The sequence below is a fragment of the Momordica charantia genome (genome assembly GCF_013281855.1).
Source record: "Momordica charantia cultivar OHB3-1 chromosome 2 unlocalized genomic scaffold, Mcharantia_2.0 BLBB01000002.1, whole genome shotgun sequence".
NCBI lineage: Eukaryota > Viridiplantae > Streptophyta > Magnoliopsida > Cucurbitales > Cucurbitaceae > Momordica > Momordica charantia.
In genome coordinates this window covers 10,572,115-10,598,172 of record NW_028275160.1, presented here as the reverse complement: position 1 = coordinate 10,598,172, position 26,058 = coordinate 10,572,115, and the positions used below count along the sequence as shown (strand labels likewise).

At 38.6% G+C, this 26,058-nt stretch overlaps 5 protein-coding genes across 11 annotated transcripts; all 5 read right to left on the bottom strand.

The window, feature by feature from the left end:
* Positions 1-1,881: 1,881 nt before the first annotated feature.
* LOC111022595 (geranylgeranyl pyrophosphate synthase, chloroplastic) lies at positions 1,882-3,640 on the bottom strand. The gene has a single exon (XM_022299764.2). The coding sequence runs from the start codon at positions 3,285-3,287 to the stop codon at positions 2,190-2,192; it is 1,098 nt and encodes a 365-aa protein (XP_022155456.2). The 5' UTR covers positions 3,288-3,640; the 3' UTR covers positions 1,882-2,189.
* Positions 3,641-6,655: 3,015 nt separating this feature from the next.
* On the bottom strand, positions 6,656-8,339 carry LOC111022607 (uncharacterized). The gene is made up of 6 exons (XM_022299784.2): positions 8,199-8,339; positions 8,049-8,129; positions 7,865-7,972; positions 7,499-7,798; positions 7,321-7,416; positions 6,656-7,237 (listed from the first exon to the last, which is right to left on the bottom strand). Exons 1-6 carry the CDS (start codon positions 8,313-8,315, stop codon positions 7,046-7,048), a joined length of 894 nt encoding a protein of 297 aa, XP_022155476.2. The 5' UTR covers positions 8,316-8,339; the 3' UTR covers positions 6,656-7,045.
* On the bottom strand, positions 8,331-10,027 carry LOC148212793 (uncharacterized). Of its 2 annotated transcripts, none has more exons than XM_088120467.1 (4): positions 9,190-10,027; positions 8,965-9,111; positions 8,574-8,891; positions 8,331-8,498 (listed from the first exon to the last, which is right to left on the bottom strand). In XM_088120467.1, the coding sequence occupies exons 1-4, from the start codon at positions 9,892-9,894 to the stop codon at positions 8,331-8,333; spliced, it is 1,338 nt and encodes a 445-aa protein (XP_087976593.1). In that variant the 5' UTR covers positions 9,895-10,027. The 2 variants fall into 2 exon arrangements, with proteins under 2 accessions (XP_087976593.1, XP_087976594.1); XM_088120468.1 differs by having other exon boundaries at positions 8,362-8,498; positions 8,606-8,891.
* A 1,109-nt stretch (positions 10,028-11,136) lies between these two features.
* Positions 11,137-21,012, bottom strand: LOC111022598 (uncharacterized). 5 transcript variants are annotated; one of them, XM_088120464.1, is made up of 6 exons: positions 20,873-21,012; positions 16,733-16,863; positions 16,594-16,658; positions 12,764-15,419; positions 12,589-12,657; positions 11,137-11,923 (listed from the first exon to the last, which is right to left on the bottom strand). In XM_088120464.1, exon 4 carries the CDS (start codon positions 15,394-15,396, stop codon positions 12,817-12,819), a length of 2,580 nt encoding a protein of 859 aa, XP_087976590.1. In that variant the 5' UTR covers positions 15,397-15,419; positions 16,594-16,658; positions 16,733-16,863; positions 20,873-21,012; the 3' UTR covers positions 11,137-11,923; positions 12,589-12,657; positions 12,764-12,816. The 5 variants fall into 5 exon arrangements, with proteins under 5 accessions (XP_087976590.1, XP_022155460.2, XP_022155461.2 ...); XM_022299768.2 differs by having other exon boundaries at positions 16,751-16,863; XM_022299769.2 differs by having other exon boundaries at positions 16,733-16,888; positions 20,873-21,006.
* LOC148212792 (Tetratricopeptide repeat (TPR)-like superfamily protein) lies at positions 17,688-21,010 on the bottom strand. 2 transcript variants are annotated; one of them, XM_088120465.1, is made up of 2 exons: positions 20,873-21,010; positions 17,688-20,592 (listed from the first exon to the last, which is right to left on the bottom strand). In XM_088120465.1, the coding sequence occupies exon 2, from the start codon at positions 20,283-20,285 to the stop codon at positions 17,751-17,753; it is 2,535 nt and encodes an 844-aa protein (XP_087976591.1). In that variant the 5' UTR covers positions 20,286-20,592; positions 20,873-21,010; the 3' UTR covers positions 17,688-17,750. The 2 variants fall into 2 exon arrangements, with proteins under 2 accessions (XP_087976591.1, XP_087976592.1); XM_088120466.1 differs by having other exon boundaries at positions 17,688-20,724; positions 20,873-21,001.
* Positions 21,013-26,058: the final 5,046 nt, after the last annotated feature.

The following is a 26,058-nucleotide window of genomic DNA, read 5'->3' as shown; positions in this document are numbered from 1 at the left end:
TTGGACTTTTAGTTTTCCAAATAGCCCTGAACAAGACTTTTGGCATTGAAGCATAATTTTCCATTCCTGATTCAATTTCATATCTGGCCATTGAGTTAAAATGTTTTAGTCCATCTTCAACAAGCCCTACATGACTACAAGCTGATAGCACACACTCACAAAAGTGACATAATTGGGATTTATGTCATTTCTCATCATTGTTTCAAACATCTTAAGAGCTTCTTCTGCTTTTCCGTGTGCTGCATACATCGAAATCATGGAGTTCCAGCATGCCGTATCTTTCCATACCGAGGAGTAAAACATATTTTCAGCTTCTCCCATGCTCCCACACTTGGCATACATATCCACAAGGGCATTAGTGATGAAAGGGTCTAGTCCTAAACCCATCTTCATGACTTGATTATGGAACTGTTGGCCATGCTGGAGACTTTCTAGGTTGCTGCCGCTTGTAATCAAAGCTGCAAAAGTGAACTCATTTGGCTTTACTCTAGAAAATTGTAAATCTGAGTATAGTTTATGGCCCGGCAGTTAGTTCTACAGATAATTAATGGGACATCTATGGCATCTTGAACTTATAAGGATGGAGTTAGAGGGGAAGGACAGGGTGGGAGCCATGGCCATGGGACCTGTCACCATTGTAGGCTTTAGGCAAGCTTCACTTCTGTTATAATTTAACTTTTATCCAAAATAATTAACTTTCAAATTCCCCCCACCTTTTACATCTATGAGTTATCGAGCCAGTTTCGGCAATTTTAAGGTTGTAGAAGGACATGAGTAAACCAGACAATAAACAGTGAGAAAATTCAAGTAGTAGTAATACCTGATGCCTTCGACTGAAGTTAGACTGATTGTTGGATTTGATTTGAGCCACCCATCAAGTCAAATATGGATCTTGATTCAACATTAATTTACAAACTAATACTTCACGTTCAACTTAGAAAATTGCTGCAAAAATCATTCTATAAAGGATGCCAAATAACAATACATAAAAACTTAGATTTGAGAAAGAAAATAAGAAATCGGCAACCAGTGTTTCATGTATTCTGTAAAAGGACAGCAATGGCAAACCATACAAACCATCCACATTGTAGGCAACAAGTTGATAATACAAATTCAAAGATGAAGATGTGTCAAAGACTCAAAGGTATCTACTTCCCAAATAGACGTTCCTTACTTCATCGACATATATATGTGTGCGTATAAACATTGATATGTCGAGACTCCGGAAGAAAAGTACTGTTTAGAACATCCATTATTCACTTTCATTCTTACAAAATCAAACCCAAACTTGCCTTTTATCCAGCTTTATCATTTGATGAGCGGAACACATTTCCTCATTATCTGATCTAGAGATTTCTCAATCAACATTAGTTCGATCAATAATAAAATGAGCTCCATTCATAACAAGATAAGGAAAAGAACATACATACCCATTATTCAGACAATTCAAAGTAATTGTATTCAGTATATGATTCAATCACTAAACTCCTGCAACCATCACCTAAACTACATATAACACAGAATGCAAACTTGAGCTCTTCAGAGAGCGACAACTCAAATAGTATTTCATTTACAATAAGACTTCCCTCCAACCGAGCGATCCTCCCGTGGCTTGCTTTCTGTACTTCTATGCACAAAAAATTGAATTTGTAGATAATAAAATATTTCTCTGAGCACTATACTATAACAAACAAGAGCAGAAACCTTATATTGTTAGCTTAAGAATTTCAGGTGATAACAAGAAGAGCGAAGATAGCTCAAAAATATTTTAACCATTCAGCATTTAATCATAACAAGGTAAGGATGTTTGCATTTCCCTAACAAAAAGAACCATCTGCAAACATCATTTGCCAAAACTGCAGAAAAGTTTTGGACACAAACTTGAGACAAATTTCAGAATGTTTTATATTCTATATATGGTAAAAAAGGTTTGAAATCTATAATGTTGCTATTACTTAACATAAGATCATTGATGATGTGTCTGAGGGACCGTTTTAATACAAGAATAGAGAATTTTGGCAGCTTTTATCAATATTCATACAACACTAGATGATACAAATGGGTTGAACTTAAAACCAAAACTACAGGGCACCAACTCCAGAATCTATATTTCAAGAAGAAATTGCATCAAACTCAAATTAAGAAGCCTCAATATTCACTATGAATGCAATTTTAGCAGATCAATGGTACTAATTCTGCCTATAAGCAATATAATTAGCTAAAGCAATCAATGGAGCAGCCTTATCTGGATCAAACCCTGAGAGCTGATCTTGAGCATCTTTGTTCAATTTTTGAGCAAATTCCCTCGACTTCTCAATCCCCATGAGTTTAGGATAAGTAACTTTATCAGCAACCAAATCCTTCCCTGCCGTCTTCCCCAATTCGTTTGAAGATTTTGTTACGTCCAGAATGTCATCCACAACTTGGAATAGCAATCCGATGTACCTCGCGAAATTTCTCAGTTTCTCAACATCCTCATTGGAGCCGCCACCGAGGATGGCGCCAAGAACTACCGCCGCTTCCAACAGTGCGGCGGTTTTGTGCAAATGGATGAATTCAAGCCGCTGAAGGCTGGCATCGGCAGCGCCCTCAGAATTTATGTCGACTACTTGGCCGGCGACGAGGCCCTCAGCTCCAATCGACTTCGCAAGCTCTCCAATCGCCCGTACAATCCGCGCCGGCGGCACGCCGATCGTCGACACAGCGATGTGCTCAAAAGCGAAGGCCAAAAGCGCATCTCCGGCTAGAACAGCCACATCCTCACCGAAGACCTTGTGATTCGTAGGTTTTCCTCGGCGCAAATCGTCGTTATCCATACACGGAAGATCGTCGTGGATCAAGGACATAGTGTGAATCATCTCGACGGCGCACGCCGCCGGCATAGCCATAGATTCAACACCACCGACAATCTCGCAGGCCGCGACACAGAGCACAGGACGGACGCGCTTGCCGCCGGCCAGGAGAGAATAGCGCATGGCCTCGTGAATCTTAAGCGGTTCTCGGAGGAAAACCGCGGCGCCCAAGGCGTGATTCACCGAATTCCCCTTCTGAACCATATATTCCTTGAAATTGAAAGTGGGTTTTCCCTCTTCCTCCTCGGTGAGAGTGTCCTCCTTGGTGAGCACCGCGGAGATGGAGAGAGACGAAACGGAGGAACTGGGGAGTCTCCGCTTAGGAAATACAAAAGAAGAAGTAGCCGCTATTCTCAAAGGATAACTACTGGATCTAGCAGCTTGATTGAAAATGGAGCAAGATTGAAGGGACGTACCCAAGCCAATAGCACTCATCGTCCTCACCTTGAGAAGAGAAGAACGCAGCAAATTTCAAACTCCTGGATGCTGCTTGTGATCGGAATTCAGAAGCAGAGTGAAAAGTGAATGAAGTCCACTCCGCAGTGAGGATTAAGTCAATGAAGTCCACTTCGCCGGAGAGACAGTGGGGATTTGACCCATAAAACTCAGAAAGTGGAGAAATGGTGGTTGAAGCGCAAGCACTACAAGGATCACCAACCGACGAACAATGGACTAAAGGAAGGAGGATTTTTGTATGAACACAGCTGGAAATCAAACGAGAAGATTGGATTTGATTTGGGATTTGGGAACTCTAGGATTGAATGGATATGGTCATATGGATGAGTACTTGCACATAAATTTCAACACGTCAATCAGATTTGTCTTGTTTCTATTCAGAAATTTGTTATTCTAATCGTCACACAACATTTGCTCCCAATCGGAGTATATGCCGATTACCGTGAGCTATGGTCGTTTTTGCTACAATGATTCTTATTAACTATTAGGTCATGATGATATTTTCCTATTTTTTTTAAATAACACTCTAAAGAGAAATAATAAATCCTCTTCTTAAATAAAATAAATAAATCATCTCCCTAAATTATAGGGGAAATTTGAATTTGTGACCTTTCAATAACTGAAACTGGATAAATGACCCCATTTTTAAAAAACCTAATTTGTGACCCCTCCACCCCTTATTTATGATCCCTTAAATATTTTATTCATGGGAAAAGACCAATTTACACTCATTGTTAATAAATGTGCATTTATGATTTCCATCTAACCATTTCACCGAACTGTAAACTCATATTTTACATATGTTTGAACTTGTTAATATTATAGATTATGTATAACTCACAGATCACGTTTTCAAAATCCGCTCAACTACGTACGTGTTTGATATTTTTTTGTCCCCACACTATCCAAAATCATTGTCCCCACAATTTCACTTGAGGTATGTTACCTTTACACAAACTTTTGTACTCTATAATTGTTGAATTTTTTTGAAATATTTTCTCATTAATAGGTTCAACTACTAGATTTGGCTGTTGACAAAAAAAAAATTAGATTGTTGCAATTACTTCAATCCCGGATCTATACCTAGTCCGGGATTGAATGTAAAAAATCCCGGTGCATCACGTATCGGGACTGTCTCGGATGTATCTCGGACCAGTCTTGGTCCGAGACATGTCCTGGACTAATCTCGAAGCATATTTAGTCTGGGACATGTCTTGGACCAGTCTTGCTTCGAGATTTGTCCGGGACATATCTCGGACCAAGACTGGTCCAAGATTCATCCGAGACTTTTTTTATTTTCTTAATTTTTAATATTTTATTTTTGAATGATCGATTTTCCTATCTCACTTAGTTTTATCTATTTGCAGGATGCCTCGTGTTTTCATAACATTCGGTGGAGAATGGAATGATAGTGAAAAAGATTATGTCGGCGGTCGTACGAGGGGATTGACAGTGGATAGTACAATCACGTACAGAGAATTTCTAGGTCACGTGTATAGATTGAGTAACATTAACCCCCTACAGTTTGATATTATAATTAGACGTGTGTATCATTTTAAAACTAAAGTTTGTGTGATGGAAATAACTGATGACGATGACTTGCGTTTTTTTTACTGGTGAGGATGTATCTGAATTGCCTATATATATATCTAATGTGCCGAAACAGGTACATGGGAATGAAACGTACATGCCTTATTTCCCATATTATTTAGGCCTAAATGTGTCCTCGATTCTTATGTCCGCAGCTTGTATTCCCCCATTCCAGAGACCCACATATCCTATACCCTCATTTCCTTCCTCATCATCGAACCCCTCTTCTTCCCGACAGCCACACCCTCCTACGGGCATATAGGTCATGATGTAGAGGGTTTAACAACATTGGGGTCAGATGTTGTTCCATGTAATCTAGGAGATGATAGAGTGTGTGATTGGGATGTGCCGGGAGTATGGAATGATAACGAAGATGAAAGTGGTGAATCATATGACCCGTTGGCAGAGTCTGAAGAAGGACACTCTGAAGTAGAATATGGGAACGAAGAGCATGACGATGCGCTTGATGATGAGCTTGAGCCTGATGTCGAACAAGTGCACACTGAGATTCGCAGGGATGAAGAAGCGGTCCGGCCACCAGGATGTAATGGTCTCACCGGAGACCCTAATGATGAGAAATTGCAACTCATAGTACAGTCTTCTGGGACAAATGATGTTAATGAGGGCGATGTATTTGATAATAAGAAGGAGTTGAGTTTGAAAATGCATTTAGTTGCAATGCGGAAGAATTTTCAGTTTAAAGTAAAGAAGTCGACGCCGGAGCTATATATACTGCGGTGCGCTGATTGCACGTGGAGACTTCGAGCTACCAAGCTAAAGGAATGCACTTTGTTCAAGATAAAAAAATATTGTGCTGCCCATACGTGCTGTGGTGGAGCTTTAAAACATGATCATAGGCAAGCAAAAAGTTGGGTGGTAAGACATCTAGTGCAAGAGAAGTTCACAGACGTCTCCCGCACGTATAGACCGAAGGACATTATACAAGACATGAGGAAGGAGTATGATGTCAATTTAAGTTATGATAGAGCATGGCGTTCTAGTGAAGAAGCACTCCGGCTTATTAGAGGTGATCCAGCATCGTCATATGGTCTACTTCCAGCTTATGGTGAAGCTTTGAAAATCATGAACCCAGGTACTATTTTCGAATTAGAACTAGAAGGTAGCAAATATTTCAAATATGTATTTATGACATTGGGTCAATCGATTCGAGGTTTTGTGGGTTGTATTAGACCAGTGTTGGTTGTTGACGCGGCCCACCTAAAGGGGAAGTTCAGAGGGGTATTGTTATCAGCTTCTGGTGTCGATGCGAATAACCAGATTTACTCGGTAGCATTTGCGATTGTCGACGGTGAGACGGTAGCATCATGGGTGTGGTTTATGACTCAAATAAAACGTGGCTCGCTGGAGTTGATAATTTGGTTTTCGTTTCTGATAGACATCAAACCATTTGCAAGGTATTTCCTGCTGCATTTCATTGCTTTTGTATACAGCATATCAAGGTTAACTTGATAGCAAAATTTAAAAACGATGCGAAGGCAGTCGAGGAACTATTTTTAAAGGCTGCAAAGGCGTATCGCGAGTCATATTTCAACTCGATCTGGGCCCAACTTCGTGCATACCCCGGTGTACGGGAATATCTAGACGATATTGGGAAGGTAACTTGTATCTCAAGAAACCAACCATGCATGCATGCATTTGCAACTCTATGTGTTATACTACTACTATTATTATTATGGGGATTGGATTGTATTATTATTGTGTGTTTCATGTATCATGCTTCGAGAATGAAATACGAATTAGAAAAGACAATATCGAAATTCCATAAATATTCAAAAAATGGGACGGCGCGCCCACATCTGTACAGCGTACTGACGCCTAAAAAATACAATATTATCTTGGGTCAAAGTGTCCAGCTTTGACCCGATAACATCGTACTCGAAGAAGCGTACACAGAAAATTCCGCAATCTGTGGCGTTACTCTGTTGGGGTGTGCGAACCCGACGCACCCTCCATGGCACCACTGGCAGGTCCGGTCGTGATGCAAATATCCCGCCGTGATGTAGTACCGCAGGTAGGATCGTACAAATGGGCTTCAACTCCTTCTCGAGTGAATCTAGTGGAGTGGCCGATTGGAGTGAATCCCATACGGTTAAGTCACCTTCCACAAGATCAATTCTGAGCATCACCTAGTGGTTTCCACCTATGTTGATCGGGGTGTACACAATGTCTGCATCAGTCCAAGCCACATTCTGGTCCGACTGCCTACCGAACACATACCGAAAGATTGTATTCTCTTGGCTACAGGGGTATTCGATTCTCGTGGACAGGACCCCTGGTTTCATGGCCGCATACGGACCGTCTGTTCGGTTCAGCAGAGTCTGTACAAGAAGTACAAAATGATATTACTTACACAGATAATTAAAATAGTATTTTTTAGTACAAAATAGTAAAAAGTCTGTACCGAAAGTAGCACGTCGCCTATCGCAAACTTTTTGCGACACAGATGTATACACTTCTCCAACTTTTTGGCCGTAAATAGGACGAGAGCATCAACTACCTATTGCATTTAAGAAATACAAGTTGATATTGGAATATTATTGACAAATGTAGTACTAAATAGTGGAATAAGAGGTACTTACCTCGTCCTTCAATTGGACAGTAGGGTCTAGTAGATCGCGATACCATTCCTTCCCTTGTAAGCCAGCTGCAGTAGACCGAGTTCGTCCATCGATGTCTAGGTCATCCATCCATGTCTGGAACTGACCGTCCAGTTGTGGAGGAATGGGACATGCTGGGTCATATGCGTCCACGGTGATCCTACGCCGGCCGGTTGGTGTGTATATACCCTTCAGTTTCCACGAATAATGGTGCTTGCGTAGCCCCCGGCCAGTTGGGGCATGCTGAAGGTCAGTTTCGTCCTGGTCAAGATACGGTTCAACCTAAACCACAATAAACACGTAAGGTGGAGTAATGGCAATTGACGAAATGCATGACATTAAGTTTACCTTAACGATCGCGTCGGGTGCCCAGTCCTTATATGGACGCCTAACTCGTCGTCTCGTGGGCTGTGTATCTGGCTGAGCATCCGGCTCTTGCCTGCCAACGGTGAGATCCTAATGCACAAGAAATATTAATCACATTACAATATGTGAATCAGGGATGTATACTAGCATTACAGAAGGTGGTTACCTGAATTACGGCCACCTGAGGTACATGGTCATCTGTATGATCCACTTCCGAGCCATCAGGCCGTCTCCCGATCGTAATGTCCTGAAATTCCATAACATGATGTAAGACAAGGTCATAAATAATCCGACGAGGAAAATAAGTACGAGTTACCTGATTGGGATCCTCGTCACCATCCGTTATCATACCATCATCCTCCTCCATTATCATAGGATCATTGTCCCTTCTCTTCGGATCCTCGTCGACACTATTCGGACCATGTCCCGACATCGGTTCCTTTTCAGTCTAGAGGTCTTCATCCGTCCTTTGGTCCTCATCAGGCCTCTGGTCCTCGTCCATACTCTTCCGACCTCTATCTGGCTTCGGGGACTCATCAGGCCTTTGATCCGATGGACCGTCATCATCGGGCCCACCCCTACCTCCGAAATACTTGCTCGAATCAGGGAATTTACCCTGCACCCAAAACACTGGCCCATGAGCATTATTGTAATAATTAAAAACAAATTTGTATACATATTAAATTAGTACCTTCGCCAGTTTCTTTAGGTATCTCTGAATACCTTTCAGGGCGACTCCAAAGTCACCCAGTTTGTCCTCGATAGCACCGACACGGTTATCCAGCCTCTTCAACCGTCTGCTGATCCTCTTCTTGAATTTATTCTTCTTCGACCTCTTCTCTAACCCTTCACCGTCGTTTGCACTGGGTCTAGCCTCGTCTACCGCATGTGCATCTACTACCGGATCCTCTAGAGGACCAGATATAACACGAACTTCTGGTGGAAGAATGACACGAACCATGTGTTGTTCCTCAGCATCCGTCGCCAACAAGTGTTCCTTAACCTTGGACTGCAAAAAACCTATGATTAGATCGAAATGAAAAACCAAATATGAATCATACGGCCAAAAGAGAATTACTTACCCGCGTGTTATCGAAAACCTCACTCGCCAGCACACGAAACCCGCGCGAATAAGTGCACGACCACCTGAGAAGTCGAGGAATGGCGTCATCGCTCAACCTCGTGGCTACTCGCAGGCTCAACGTCGAGATCGTCTCATACGCCGATACCTGGAATCGATGAAAGGCAAATAAATTATGCAGTTGAATAATGTATAAAATTATACAATTGACTTAAACCTCGCTAACCTGAAATGCGTACGGAAATCCGTACAGACTATAAGTCTCAACGTGTGAGGGGTCCGCTGTTGCCTTCTGTTGGTACGCCGACAATTTATCCTTCAGGGCGTTCTTGAGACTCCAAATCGTCTTATCAAAAATCATCGAACTCCAGTCATAGTTGCAGAACACCTCCCACCGATCCACAACACCTAACAGGGCCGTATCTATGAACTGCTTCCTCTCCTTCCCCATCATGGCAAGTTCTATGAAGTAAACTATGCCAACCTTCACAACATCCTCATCGTTGTCAAAAACGTCATCCAAACAAATCTTCTCCAGCTCACTACACTTAACCCTAACACTGTCTTTAAAGTAACGTGTTCTTAGTCTTCGTCCAGGAATATGATTATCTACCCTATTCATCCTATGACTGAGCCCGATGATTAGGTCGAACTCTCGCTTACCAAAAGACACCCTCTTCCCAAACAAGTCAAAGCTAATGACGTCCTGTCTAGGCTCTTCAACCTCTCTCAACAACAGGTGATGGATCAATGGACCGTTGAAAACAACGTCCGTGTCCAAAATAGGACCGAAACATGTTTGCCTAAACATGTCTAACTGGGTTGGGGTTAGCCTGGCCTTAATCCTAGTACTGGTTTTATCAACATGGGCAAGGTTCGTCAACGTGGCCGGAAACCAGTCATTACGATCTATGATGAGTCTCAAATCCATTCTAGGTTCATAACAAAGTTGAAATAAAACATATTAGATACAGACTAAGCTAAAGTGACAAGGAACTTAAAAAAAAAACTAAACAAAACAACATTCTGCCTTTCATCTCGGACTTGTCCCGGTCCGGTTCGGTCCGGGATGAAAGGTCGATCCCGGACACGTTCTGGTCCTGTTCGGGTCAGAAATGAGAGGTAGATTAAATCTTGGATTCAATCTGCATCTCATCTCGAATCCGAACAAGACCGGGACGTGTCCGGGATCGACCTTCATCCCGGACCGAACCGGACCGGGACAAGTCCGAGATGAAAGTCAGTCCCGGACCTCAAAGGCTTCAATCTCGGACGCGATCAGTATTCAATCCCGGACCACTGAGGTCCGGGATTGAATACGAGATAGAGTCCGAGATTGAAGCCTTCGAGGGATTTTTTTTTCTCTTACAACGACAACGTCAAACTAAACCTAAATCTATACGGTCGCTTCAGATAACGCTGGTCATGCTAATACAACAAAGAACAACAACTTTTTTACATTGTAAAAGATATAAACTAACCTTGCAGCCTCCGAGATGAATCCGACGCTTACAAATGAGTGCAAAAGAATGATCTTCAGAAAAAATGGATGAGTGCGAAATGGATTCTCCGAGACGAGAATTCTCCGAGATGGGGGTTTAGGGTTTTACTTGGGATGGGATGGGAGTGCCACGAAACGTCCGAGACGAAGGATGGGGAGGGGGATGAATTTTTTTAAAACAGGGGTACAATGGTAATTTCATTATGTCATATTTTGAAAGGGGTTATAATTAATAGAAGGAGGGGTCATAAATTAGGTTTTTTTAAAATGGGGTCATTTATCCAGTTTCAGTTATTGGAGGGGTCACAAATTCAAATTTCCCAAATTATAATCTGGCACAACTCTACAATCAAGCCTTTATTGCAAGCTTCCATGCCACCATTAGTCAATGCAGAATAAAGATGAAGAAGAAAAGTAACCAAAAGAAGAAAGGTGTACGAGAAATAAATGAGGGACAAAAACTTAATTTTGATGTCTCAGTAAAGGTTAAAATAACAAGTTTTTTAAAAGACGGTCATATCTCATTTATACTCCAAAAATTGAAGTTGCTTTCGCAATTTTCTGAATATGAATGTTAGTGCCAATCTCATTGGGTTTAACGTTACATCCCCCAATTTCCTTTATCCCCATTCTCCTTTATGGTGCCTGGTGAGAAGAAGGGACGCATCCACCTAAAGGATTAGAAGATATTTTTACTTTTTCTAGAAACCACACACACATATATAGTGTCACATGCTCGTCGGAGCTCACGAAAATGATAATTTTGGTAGAAGGTATTAATAAAGCGCATGAAATTGATCTCATCGGTGAAGTGTTGATGTTGATTCCTTGATCTTTTGGAACCTTCATGTTCATGATCAACATGTTGCAAATGAACTCCAAATTTTTATCAATGAATTCAAAGATCATTAGAGGTGAAGTCTTATAATTCTACCACCCATGAGCATAGTGTTATGCTTGAAGATATCAGGAAAAACCTGTGTCGAATGTTCGGACTTGAGCCAAGGATCTTCCCAGAAGCGAATTTTCTTGCCATTCCCTGCTGTAAAGTTCACAGATCTCTAAAATAACTCCATGTCCCTCATAATTTGTGGCCAAATTATGTTTCCTAACTTCTTCCTCGGAGGGGAGGTAGCCCATTCGTTGCCTTCCATCCCCGAACTTTCCTCTGGAGGGCGTTTTCTTTTCGTGCAAACCTCCACTGCCATTCGAGGAGAAGAGCTGTTGTTTCTTTGCTTCAGAGATGCCACCCCAAGGCCCCCATTAAAGGTGGGATGAAAGATGGTATGCTGAATCCTTTCTACGTAAAGCTTCGTCGAGATTCTAATAAGTAATAAGAAGAAAAGCAATCTTCTTCTATGCAAGAAAAAGGGATGGATCAAACTCAGAGACATTGTAGAGGGAATTTTTGAAGCAATGGGAGATAATTGTGGAGGATTCCATCAGTATGTTGGATTTCCTGGAAGCAAGCATAGAAATAAGAAGTTGTGGTTTTATTCTAGTTGAAAAATAATAAAAATCTTTGGCTTAGTGATGAATGTAACCAATCTAAACTATCAATCATATTGTGACCACAATCAATTAGAGATTGATTAACTATAAATCAGTCACCACAATCATGTTGGATGAAAAAGAAAACTGAATGAGCATATTGTGATGAATACGTCTATTCAAAAGTAAAACGATACAATCATGAATTTTTTTTTAACAAGAAACAACTTCTCATTGAATTAATGAAAAGATAATACAATTGTTCAATGAAACAAACTCCTAAGAGGGTGAAAAACTACAATAAACAGAAAAACGTAAAACATAAGACTGAAAACATAACTACTGGGAATTAAGCCAACACTCCCCAATTAGCATTGATAAGGCTCGGAGAATAATGTGAGAACGAGACAACACAAAATACACAAATTTATGATAAATAATGCAAATTTACTAGGTGGGCATGAAAAATTCCATCAGCTGCTCATTATGTTTGAACCATTTCAACAATTAGTAGGTATACTAGAAACATATTAACTGATATAGGGATCTTTTCATAAAAGACAATGTCTATTAAAATTTCAAAGCCAATAAAAATAAGGCAACAACTAAAATATCTTTACTTTTGAGATGTACCTTTGAAACTGACGATGAGCGGGGGACATGAAACCTTTAACCACTTCCAAAATGAAAGAGAAAACACACCTACAAAATTATGGTCAGTCATTAACTAATTATCTTCACAGTTCACACTCAATATTATTTCTTAAGGAATTTATCATGCAGGAAAAATAGAAGTGAGACAAAATACCTCATAATAAATGCTTTCTTTTGGGGGCAATACAGGAGTGTGAGTCTGCCTACTTAGAAACTCAAATCTCTACTAAAAGTACATTCTCCTTTGAACTTCCCATTGACAAGAATATCATAGGTAGTGTTATCAGGAACAAGACCTCTAGCAAGCATCTCATCATGCAACCTAAAAGCCTCTTGCAAATTCCCTTCCTTAAAGTGTCCAGCTATTAATGTGTTGTAAATAAGAACACTAGGAATCATGTTTCTTCCATTCATCTCTTCCAAAATCTTGCGTGCATTCTCTAATTGTCCTTTGTTACAGAGACAGTTGATTAGAACCGTATGTGTGTGATCATCTGGCAAAATACCCTTGGAAAGCATTTCAGAGTAGAGATCTGATGCATGGAGAAGTCTACCTTCTTTCAGCAGTCCGTCAATCAATGAGGTATACGTTTGCAAATCACATGGAATCCCCTCATCTACCATAGTCTTATACAAGTTAATAGCTGCTTCCATGTTATTCAGATTCTTAAACCCAGCAATCATGCTATTGTAAATGATAACATTTGGAGATAAACCAGCTTGAAGAAGTTCATTAAAAAGTTCGCTTGCACTTCTCATGTCTCTTCTTTTGCAAAAACTGTCAATGAGCATGCCGTATGCAGTGATGTCCATTTCAAGACCTTTCCTTATCATAATGTTCCGCAACTTTAAAGCAAGATCTATATTATTACTTTTACAAAGGCCATCAATCAAGGACGTGTAGGTAACGATACTAGGAGAAATGCCAATCTCACACATTTCCCTATAAACATTCAAGGCCAAGTTAATGTCACCTTCCTTGATGAAACCATCAATTATAATATTGTAAGCCAAACACGATGGAACAAAACCTTGAGAAACAAACTTATTGAACATATCCCTTCCCTCAGAAGTACGACCAGCTTTGCACAAGCCTTTGATAATAATGCCTAATGTGATGTCTGTGGGGAGAATATTAGCATCCATCATCATGTGAAATATACCAAAGGCATTCTCAATATCACCTTTCGTGAAATAGCCGTCCATGAGAATAGAAAAGGTAACTACATTCGGTGTAAAACCATTATCTAGCATCTCCTTGTACATCTTACATGCTGAATTAATATCTCCTTTTTTACAATGACCGAGTATCATGTTGTTGTAAGAAACCGCATTAGGACTAATGCCCTTAACAATCATCTCATCCCATAAATTGCAAGCTTCATTAACCCTACCCTCCTTACAAAGCCATGACAATAAATTATTAAACGTGAAAACATTTGCAAGACCACACTCGACTGCATCATCAAACATCTTGAATGCATTTTGCAAAGACTGACATTTCAAATACCCTTGTATCATAGAATTCAAAGAATAAACACTGGGCCGAATACTCTTAGTTTTCATCTCAGTGTAAAACTCATGTGCCTTCTCCATATTCCCATTCTTACAGCAACCATCAATCATAACAGCGTATGTAACTTTGTTGGGCACCAGACCATTCTTTGTAATCTCATTCACAAGATCTAAAGCACTGCTCAGGTCTCTTTGCATGCAATAACCCTTCATTAAACTTGTTGCAACAGCCAAATTCATAGACTTCCCACAATTAACCATCTCATCTTTCAGCCGTAAAGCCTCTATCATATTCCCTTCCTTCACACAAGCAGTAATAACACTTGTAAATGTGCCCTCTGAAGGAACCCAACCTGTTGCTCTCATCTCTCTCACCACAGACGAAGCATATCCAGAATTCGGTTTCATACAAATTACATGGATAAAAGTATTATATGCTTCTGCATCAAGTTTAACTCCTCTTGCTTTCGCTTCTACAAAATATTGCTCTGCCTCCAAAATATTCCCTTCCTTCAAACAAGCACGCATCATAACATGCAATGTAAAACAATCACATGCAACTCCTTTAAGCAACATTTTGTTATGTAACTCCCGTGCTCCATAGATCATATTTTTCCTAACCATAGCAGTCAAAAGAATATTCATATACTGAACTGATGGCGTTATATCGAATTCTACCATTTTATTAAAATTGTGAAGAGCTTCTTCAATTTTGTTAGCTCTAACGTAACTATTCAACAAATAATTAAAAACCTGAACGTCTAAAGGAAATCTGTATAGTTGCATGCTTTCCACTAAATGGTCCACTAGACAACTACCAGAGGGAACTGAATTTCCTGTAGCAAATTGGTTAAGAAAATTCTGAGCTATTCTATGGGTCTCTGCCGAATTCATTAGAATGAGAAGCAAGACACAAACAGAATTAGTGCTCTTGACGAAACTTCTCTTATGGTCAATCCTTTTGAAGTACTCCAATGCTGATTTTGGATCGCTTTTGTTTCCCAAGAGAGTGTCGATCACATGATTTTCAGTTAAAGCTGTTGTAAGCGACAAATCGCATTTCACATTACTGGACTCTGAAAAAATCAAGTTGCTCTGACATACCACTTCAGAAGAGGTTTCCACGGAAGCATCAATGCTTTGCTTGATATGCTCAGAAGATGATGATGGTAAGATAGTCTTTCCCGGAATTTTTGATTGTGAACCAAAAGGTTTGCTTTTAAAGAGGGAGCGGAGAAGGAATGAAGAATTTGGTAAAGATTGATTTCTCATTGTCTCTTTCTTGAAAAAAGTACCTAAAAGAACAAAAGGAAATACTTAGAATGAGAAAATTGAAAAACCATGAGTTTAAAATGGGAAGAAATGTGAAAAATTAACTAGATGAAGGAGAGTTGAGATTTTCTTAGTTTAAGAAAAAAATGCATTAATTTTGATGGTTGAAGACGAGACAAATCTCCTTCGGGTGAATAAAAGTTTAGACTTAAAACACTTTAAAGGAGGATTTAAGACAACCAACCAAGAAAATAGAATACAACATTTTTGTTGCTGCAGTAGAATATAATCTTGGGAAGAGAACTTCAAACCTTTTAATCCTATTACTCAATCAGGTAAAGACTAAACTTCTGGTTGAAGTCTCTACAACAAAACGAAGTAGTAGAGTCCTACAGTGTAACAATTCCATATAACAACTACTAGTAAAGGACAATAGGAAAGAACAATATTTCCATATAGGAAACTGATGGGAAGTGATCACAAATTGGGATTGAAAATTAAGTTATTTAGACACCATGAGATAACCATTTTGATTTCTATTTTTAATTTTTTAGAAGACAAAGTTGTTTCTTTTTCAAATCCTCATTTTTCTTTCTTGACCCTCTATGTACACCTCCAGACAGTCATCTCCCAACATTTAGTCTCTCTCTAACATATCTCTCCCTAACTTGCCTTACTCTCTTGCTTTAACATATTCTCTCTCACGTACTCTCTCTATTATCTTTCTTTTGTAACTATCTTCCTCGCTTTGAAATTTCTCTCTATAACTCATACTTTCCTCTTTATAACTTATTTTCCCCCTATAAATTTCTCTTCCTAAAATTTCTCTCTCTAACATATCGATCTCTCAACTCTCTCTCACAAAAATCTATCTCTAAATTCTATCTCTATATAAACAAGAGCAAAAAGAAAAGGACTGCCAATATTCTTGTGCTACGTACGAGGATAAGTTTGTCTTTTTGTTATACACTCATAGACACCCAACTATTAAGAATGTTTAGGCTAGAAGGAAGAAGAGGCGTAAAAAAAATGAAATAGTCAAGTGCATAAAAGTTGATGTGGTGCTTGTTGATGTGGTGCAGGTTAATCAACAAGCCAACAACAATCAGTTCGTACATAAAATGGTATTGCATGAATATTTCATAGGATTTATTTTAATGCAGATAAATAATGAAAAGGAAATTATTCAACACTTACGAGGAAGTTCCCTTGTCGGAGAATTGCTATGAAACCAAGCTTAACAAATCAACCTCAACAGCAGCCTGAAATTGTAATAATAAGGCACTTGTTTAAAAAGATGGGAGAGAAAAAGGTTAAGGGAGAACATAACTGCAACCTGTTGGAGCCAACATACAGAATTCCAAGTGAGAGATTACAGCATATGTCAGCTGGTAGTGGTCCACGGAAGTTGTATCCTAAATGTATCCGTTCCAACTCTTCAAGTCCTCCTATTCCTTCAAAGAATTTCTGCATGGAATTCTTTTTCAAAATACTGCAATACATTATGGAAGTTAAGGTAAAAATAGGAGGATCTGTCCAACAATGACCTTCAAATGTTTTTTTTAAATGAAAAACTAGTATCACTAAATGATCGATATGTACAGAAAAAGATAAAAACTTCAAGTGATTTTGATGAGAAGTATTCGTCTAGTTTAAAAAAAGACTACATGAAGACAAAATTAGTGTACTTTACAATTTATCATGCAAGTTATAAATATATTTGTTTTTAGTTCATATATATATAAATGACCATCTAAAATGTTGATACGAACATATTCGAATATGGAATGACTTTACCTACACAACCACTCAAAACAACAAAATACATTTAAATCAAATCTTACATAACCAACACTATTTTTTCAATTTTATGCAAGCCTTCCTTAATCATAAATGAGCTATTTCCTAATTGTCCTTTGTTATGAAGACCTGTGATCAAAACTATTGGAGCCTATTAGACATAAAAATTAAAAAATCAAGAACTTATTAGTAGCTTTTTGAAATATAGAGACAAGATATATATAACTTTGAAAGTCGGTAACTTATTAACCCTCATCCCCAACAACATCATCAAAAAAGTCAGTAACTAATTAGAAACTTTTGAAAATATGAGAACTTAAAAGATACAATCCTCAAAGCATGTGTCCAATCCTTGTACACACAGCAGCCAAGGAAACTATAAAAGGCTTTCCAATTAACATCAATAGAAGAGAAGAATAGTCATGAAAACCCTTTGCCAAAAATCTCCATTTAGATGCACAAAAACAATGTAGTCAAGAGTATCTCAAGGCTCGATGAATTATGGTTCTTAGGAACCTTTCATTACGGGAATGTTTTGCTTGCAATTTCACATCTTAATCATTAAATTCAAGAATTGTGGTATCAAGTACATAACCTGCAGCTTTCATCTGCATAATTATTTCATCCAAAGCTAAATAAATTAAATTAGTTTCATTGTGGACTCGGTCCCTTGAAACAAACACATGAACTTCACCGTTCACCTCAATCCAGCTCTTTCCAGGTTCTTTAACTACACCGCCAACATCCATTTTCTGCCTCAACTGTTTAACATCTCCCCACATACCTTTAGATGCAAAAATATTTGAAAGCATAATATACGATCCGCTGTCCATGGGCTCGATCGACATTGCCATCTCTGCAGCATGTTTTGCTAACTCGACATTACCAAAAAATCGACATGCACTGAGCAAGCTCCTCCATACTAATGCTGCTGGTTTTATTGTCATCTTCTCGATGAACTCACGAGCTTCGGATAACCGACCAGATCTACCCAAAAGAGAAACTATTGAAGCATAATGTTCCATTCCTGGTTCAATTTTATATCTGGCCATTGAGTTAAAATGTTTTAGTCCATCTTCAACAAGCCCTACATGACTACAAGCTGATAGCACACTCACAAAAGTGACATAATTGGGATTTATGTCATTTCTCATCATTGTTTCAAACACCTTAAGAGCTTTTTCTGCTTTTCCATGTGCTGCATACATTGAAATCATGGAGTTCCAGCATGCCTTATCTTTCCACACTGAGGAGTAAAACATTTTTTCTGCTTCTTCCATGCTCCCACACTTGGCATACATATCCACAAGGGCATTAGTGATGAAAGGGTCTAGTCCTAAACCCATCTTCATGACTTGATTATGGAACTGTTGGCCATGCCGGAGACTTGCCAGGTTGCTGGCTGCTGCAATCAAAGCTGCAAAAGTGAACTCATTTGGCCTTTCTCTAGAAAATTGTAAAGCTGAGTATAGTTTGAAAGCCTCTTCACTTTTGAATTGTAGGCTATATCCAGAAAATAATGCATTCCAAACAACTATATCTTTATTAGTTGTCCCTTCAAACACATATCTTGCATCTCTAATGCATGAGCATTTAGCATAAACATCTATAAGAGCACTACTAGTGAACTTATCTAAAGAGACTCCATATTTGATGGTAAGGCCATGGATTTGCTTGCTCAGTTGCAAGCAGAATAATGCAGCTGATAAACCTAGAAGGCTTACAAATGTTAGAAAACTTGGTGAAATATGTCTTAGCCTCATCTCACGAAAAACCTCCAACGCTTTGCATAAGTACTCTTGTCTCGAATATCCTTCAATCATTGCATTGTAAGAGACCACATTGTGACAAGTCATGACATCAAAGATTCTTTTTGCATCATCCAAAGAATTGCATTTCGAATACATATCAATTAAAGCATTTATCACAAAAGTATCATGTTCAAGACAAACCTTGACAATATAAGCATGTACTTGTCTTCCGTGTTGTAAAGCATTAATTGAACCACATGAAGTGAGAACGCTTGAACAAGCATATTCATCTGGCTTCCATCCCTCTATGAACATTTCAGCAACTAGTTCCACAGCTTCCCAATCATAAGAATTTTGCATGTACCCAGAAATCATGGTGGTCCAAGAAATAATATTCCTAACACCCATTTTATCAAAAAGCACTTTCCCAGCTTTTACTCTACCACATTTCGTATAGAAGTCTATAAGAACATTATATGTTGAAACATCCATTTTTGTTTCCCTCCTCAAAACATAATCATGAATTTGCTTACCACCTTCCAGAAAACCGAGCATTGAACATGCATTCAAAATACTAGATAGTACATATTTATCAGGCATAACATTGCTTTCTCTCATTTGATAAAACAATTGCAATGAAACCTCACTTCTTCCACTTTTCGTGTACCCCGTAATAATAGTAGTCCATGTCACAGCAGTCTTTACAGCTAAACCATCAAAGACCAATCTTGCTTTATCTATATCACCATGTTTAGCATACAAATCCACCAAAGAGGTTCCCACATAAACATCCTTATCAAAACCTGCTTTAATAACATAAGTATGGACCTGAGAACCTGGTTCACCGCCTTCCCGTTGAACACAAGCTCTGATTATGCTAGCTAAAATATACTCATTCAGATTATCATCACAAGTCCTCCGGAACTCCAGGAAATAAAGCAATGCTTTTTTATTATAGCCTAGTTGGGTATACATAGAAACCACCGACGACCAAGATACTAGGTTCCTAGGCATTTTGTCAAACAATGTTCCAGCATCAGAAACACTGCCAATTTGGAAGTATGAATGCAGGAGAAGGTTTGATAAAAACACATCAAATTGTAAGCCCCACAAGACAACTTGACCATGAATTTTCCTGCAGTATAAAATTGATTTGTTTGAAACAGGTACAAGCAACAAGTTGGAAAGCGCCTTCCTTTTCACTCGCACATTTTGGAATGAGACTGAAGGAAGCATCGGTTGAACATGCGACAACGTAGAACTGAAGAATTTGCAATTCTTCACTTGAGTAATTGGAAGAAAAGACCAGTGTATGTTGAAGAAAAAATGACGCCCCATACTTGATATGAATTAGGCAACTCATGGGCATAGAGACAATTATATTCCACCCAGACGATAAAATCCAACTATTCACTCTTCCTCTCCACCACTATCTCATCAAATGACCGATTTAATATCTTGTAGGTAAAATATGAAGTATTGCTTCACAAGCAAACATTGGTTAGAAGAGCTTGTAGCCATGTGCTTGGTATATGATTTCCCAACTCCTCTGCACTAAAATTTAATAGACTTAATAGCCACTATTTTTGAAGCAGAGGAACAAGTGGACTTAGTTTCGGCTCCCTCCATTCAGCAGAACATTAACCTTCAACAGTATAACCATTCAGGATAAAGAGAATGCCCAGAATGTCAGAAACAGTTTCTTTTTTTTTTTTTAATTTGAAACAGCTATTTGCCAAGAACACTATGCTCAGAAAAACACCAAGATTGCTAAATCCTACAAATGCAGGTCAGTAACAACCAAAACAGCGATTATAACCAAATCATCAATACTAATTCTCTGATAGAAACTCAATTGTTTTAGAGAGAGAAGAGAGAGAAAGGAGCACAAAGTAAAGGGCGAAGATTGATAATCGGATACAGACCTTGTGAGTGATATTGAAGGTTGGGTTTGTCGGTTTCGGGCTACCAACGCGGCTGGAGAACAGAGGGTGCGGTGGGGTAGGGGCGGGCGGCGGGCGGCGGGGGGCGAAGGACTGTGCGGCTGGGAATGGTGAGGTTGAAGAATGAAGATGACACCCAAGGGCAAAAAAGTGAAGTGATATTTACAAAATTTCAATTTTGTGTAATTTTTAAAATAAATATGAAATAATTAAGGAAAAATACGTCATTCATATACGTGTCTTTAGTCCTTGAAATTTCAAAACAGATATCTTGAAGTTTGAAAATAAACATTTTTTATCCTAACTATATTTTGACCGTTAGTCAACTAATGTTAAAATGACGCGTCACTTAAATTGCGGACTGTATTTTGTTAAATATATTAATTTAATATTTTTTTGCATGACTGGATTTTGTTTTAATAATTAAGTCTCTTTCCTTTCACCTCTCCGATAAAGGTCACCATCACCCAGATTTATAAAAGAAAAAATGTCATCTAAGAGAGTAGGGTTTCTAATTCCTCCTCCAAACTTAAAAAAAACGGTCATAAATTTCGAGTTTTCTTATTTTGATAGCATTTTTTCTCCTCTAAATATCCTCCATTTTTGTCGGATTATGCTATAACCTAATCATTAGTCAATTTTAACATTCATCAAGAGTGCTAATAAATTCTTTTTAAAAAAAAAACCCCTCCAGCATTGGGACGGAAATATATATTTAGAATTTTTTCTTTTTTGAAATTGGTGAGTTTTGGCAGTTATAAATGATCCATTATTTTTATGGGTCAAAATTAATTTGGTAAAAAAACTTTGGTTTCATTAAAATTAGGGAGTTTTTTAAAATATTCAAAAATTGAATACAAGGTAAAACTTATAACATTTCTAAGTGTAGAATTGATTTGTTTGAAATGGAAAGTTAAAACTTACCCTAAGCCACATTTAACATTCACTAACAAAAAGAATATAATTTAAAAGTGAGACTAAAGTTAAAAAGACCACCTAGCAACATGGATTTGAAACATAGATTTATCCTTCCCATAATCCATTAGAAGTTTCTCTTCGATTGTTAACCCCAGGCGGAAGAGCTAACATTTCCAGTCATATGGGTAGGGTTGTGAGAGACAAAATTTGGAGAGTCTTGCACGGCTGAAAGAGACAATTTTTCTCTTTAGGTAAAGAGATTCTCATTAAAAACTGTGAGTCAAGTTATCCTAATATACTATAAGTGTATTTAGAGAGCTTTTAGTCGAAAATTTCGGCATTTTCTTGGTAAGGAACAACTAAGTCACACAAAGAATGCATTGGATGAGATGGGATAAATTGTGTCTGCCTAAGGAATTAGGTGCGCAAAACTCTAAGGACCTGCAAGTCCTTCCAATTGGAAGGATTCAATCCATTAACTTTTAGCTAAGCAAGTATGGAGATTATTAGTTTCTTTGAATCTTCATGTTGCAAAGGTCCTGAAGGGGAGATATTTTTCTTGCGATAACATGCTGGAAGTGAATGTGGATAAGAAGGCTTCGTACTTTTGGAAAAGTTATGGGGTTGAGCTCTGCTTTTAAAAGGCTCGAGGGAAAGGGTTGGCGATGGTAGAGATAATAAAGTAATTAACAAAAAAAAAAGTAACTCAAGAAAGAGGTTTTTGATTTAATTTGTGTGTGCATGAACACTTTAAGTTCTCACCTTTAAATAGAGGGGGTGAGAGAACTAAATTTAGAAATAAAACTAATTGAAGATTTTGTATTATATTAATTACACAAATATTAACAATATCAACCCGACTTTGAGAAGATTATGGAGTTGGTTGTTGGCCTACTAACTTGTACTTTGTAACATCCCCGCACACAAGAGGTGGGAAAAGGAGAGATAGATTTAAGACAGGGGAGATTCCTTAATCTTCATTCACTCTCAACCTACACTCTAGCATAATATTACGATGCTCAACTCGACATGGTTCTCGTCGAAGAGACCCAAACATGAATATCTACGACTCTCGTTGCTAAATACCGAAGCAATAAAAACAAGTTCTAAGCATGGTTATAGGACTTCATTCCTGAGCATCCACAAACCTACTAAAGAAAAGTAGCTAATCCACAAATAAAGCTATTCACGCTACCTATATATCCTTCCGAATGATACAAGAGTTAGCAAACTGAGAGAAATGGCCAGCTAAAATCAGTAAGATGGAAAAATTATCACAACCTCTATTTAACAACATGCAAAACCAACTAGACTGTTACTGTTCATGAATACAACATGGAACCTCCCCCGAAAATAGGGTTTAGTTCATGGGTGAGGAAAGAAGTAGAGTTGGTAATAAAAAGAAACAACCCATTTCAAAAAGAAATCAAAGCAAGTTCCAAAAGGTTCCCAGTAAGCACAAAACCAACTATTCCAACTCCTGTCGTCAACTCCTTCCCCAAAAATGGGTGATTCCTCTCTTGTCTTCAACACCATGTAAGGAATATGTCTCTTTTGGGATTTGTGCGTGTCAACTGGAGTATACTTTTCTTTTTATATCAGGTCCTAATTTTAGGGCTCCCAACTGGTCGGGAGTGGTAAAAATCCCATCGTGGGTTAGTTACTGCATTGTGATCTCATGCCGCACACGGATGCTCCCATTTTATATGCTCCGACACGATAATGCTCCTACACTCTCCTCTATTTCCGCTGTGCTCCTCTCGATTCAGTCTTTCAGTTTTGCTTCTTGCACACAAAAACCAAAATAGGAGAAATAAGGAGGAACTTATACCAAATAATTAAATCAAGGAGTTAAAGCTTACTCTTTCACTTTTCATTTAGACACACAACCTCACTATCTTGAACATATTTACACAAATAATTACTATACTAACTCTCTTTTTGAGCGTTATCAAATAAGCATGCGATTTATCAAGAGGGTGGCAGTAAGAAATGCATTCCACCAATAGTTCAATGCATAGATGCTTGGGCTAGAAGTGTGAGACCATCTCGACTATGTGTTGATGCTTTCATTCTGCCTGCCCATTTTGTGCTGAAGTGTATGGATAAGAGACTCGGATCTGAATCACAAAATTGCGGCACAGAGAATTAGTTGTTTGATATTTGCCCCCACCATCGGACTGGAGTGTCATCACCTAGGTCTTAAACTGATTCTGTACTAAAGATAAAAACTGTTTAAAAGCAACAATTGTATTACTTTTCTCGCGTAAAGGAAAGATCCATGTGAACCGACTGTAATCATCTAAAAAATGGACATAATATCGAAACCCGTTTGAAGAGAGGTGAGGTGTCGGTCCCCAGAGATCTATATGAACTAGTTCAAACATTCCTATAGCATGAGCGTGAGAGTCATGAAATGGTAAGGCAATAGATTTTCCAAACTGGCATGCATCTCAAAAACTTATTGGTTCATTAGTATTATAGGGAAGATTACAAGTCCAAATGATATGATCTAAGACTTTAATGGAAGGATCTCCATGTCGTTATGCCACACGGTTTTTAACACCACTACATTGATGTTTTCACAAATGGGAAAGAAGGAGTTGCTTTCTCTGAACTGAGAGTATTATTCGACAGAGACACAGCAGCGTGAGCAAACAATGGTGCAGCCAATGTGTGATCAGTTACTTCTATCGAGACGATATAGGACATCTTTAAGTATTTCTTTCAACAAAGTTCTTCTTGAAGCCTTGTCCTTAACTAAGCAAAAGTCAGTATGGAATTCGACAAAGATGTCATTATCTTTAGCTAGTCATGAGATACTAACAAGGTTTTTACCTATATCAGGAACACAGAGAACATCTTTCAATTTTAAAGAACCGCATGAGGAATAGAGATTAGGGCTACCAATGTGAGAGATAGATAACTTACTGCCGTTTGCGACAATTACACTAACATTACCTGAGTAATCAACTCTTTGCTATGATTGTTCGAGTTGGTCATCAAATGACTTGTAGCTCCACTGTCGGCATACCAACTAGGACAAATGACAGTCTTAGGGGTAGTGATCATGGCAGAGGCGTGATGGGCAACAAACACATTTGGTCCAGAATTTGAGGGGGTGAAATTTTTGTGCTGGGTGGATTAGGGTCCTGTGTTTTGATCAAAACGATAGTGACAAACTGCAGCAAGATGTCCTATGCGATTACATACCTGACAGATGAGCCTATTTCCACTACTCCCATTGTTGTTGTTATTACCTCCCCATCGACCTATACCATGATTCCATTGACCCAAAATTCCCCATTGATAACCACCACCACGATAAGTATTTGATCTATGGTTGTTGTTTCCATTATTGGTTCGTGGGTTGGTTTAGAAGTTTTACCCATCAACATAGTTCACTGAGAGTGTTTGTGTCTGGTTGATCAGGACGCCACTTTTGAGGGAGTTTTGGTATTCCAACTACTTCTCATATGTTAAGAGCTCCACGTGCGTTTCTGACCATGATGGATTTACTTTGCCTTGAAAGACGACTACGATGGGATTGTACTCTTCATCTAAGCTTGTCAATACTTGTGAAACCAAGTCTTGAACAGAGACCAGAATACTTGCTAGGGCCAAATTATCAACATGACTTTTTATAAGTTTTAAATATTCGATCATTTGTAACGAGCCCTTGCAGGTTTATTGAAATACTTGTTCTATGTAGTCTACTTCCGCTCTGGATTGGACGACAAAAAGTTCTTGAACTACCGTCCATAATTCACGAGGTACAAAAACCCATAACTTGCATGGCTACTGATGACTCTCCAAAAGAGAATTATTCTAATGTATATTTGGGTATTTTTATGCAAATAATTGTCAAAGCGTGTCGGTTTTTAGCTCTTTAATAGCCTATATAAGATTAGAAAATGGAATCCGAGCTAAAAGTCTCAGGTCTTGAATGCTTTGGCTAAATATTGTGCTAGATGCTCTTATTTATAGTGTAAATGCACATGTCTGAAAGCAGAAGACAAAGCATGAAGAAAAGTGTTGAGCCTAGAGAAGAGTAAGCAAAGCATCTTCAAGACAGAGCAGCTAAAAGCTGGAGCGAAACAGCACTGGAGCATGGCTTCACTACGCAATAACAGCCCAGACACGAGAATTACTACGTTCGTACAAACTTCAACTGGGTGCCCTAAAAATATAACCTAATATAAAGAGACACTTAACCCTAGCCGCCACACAGAGATCCAAATAGAAACACA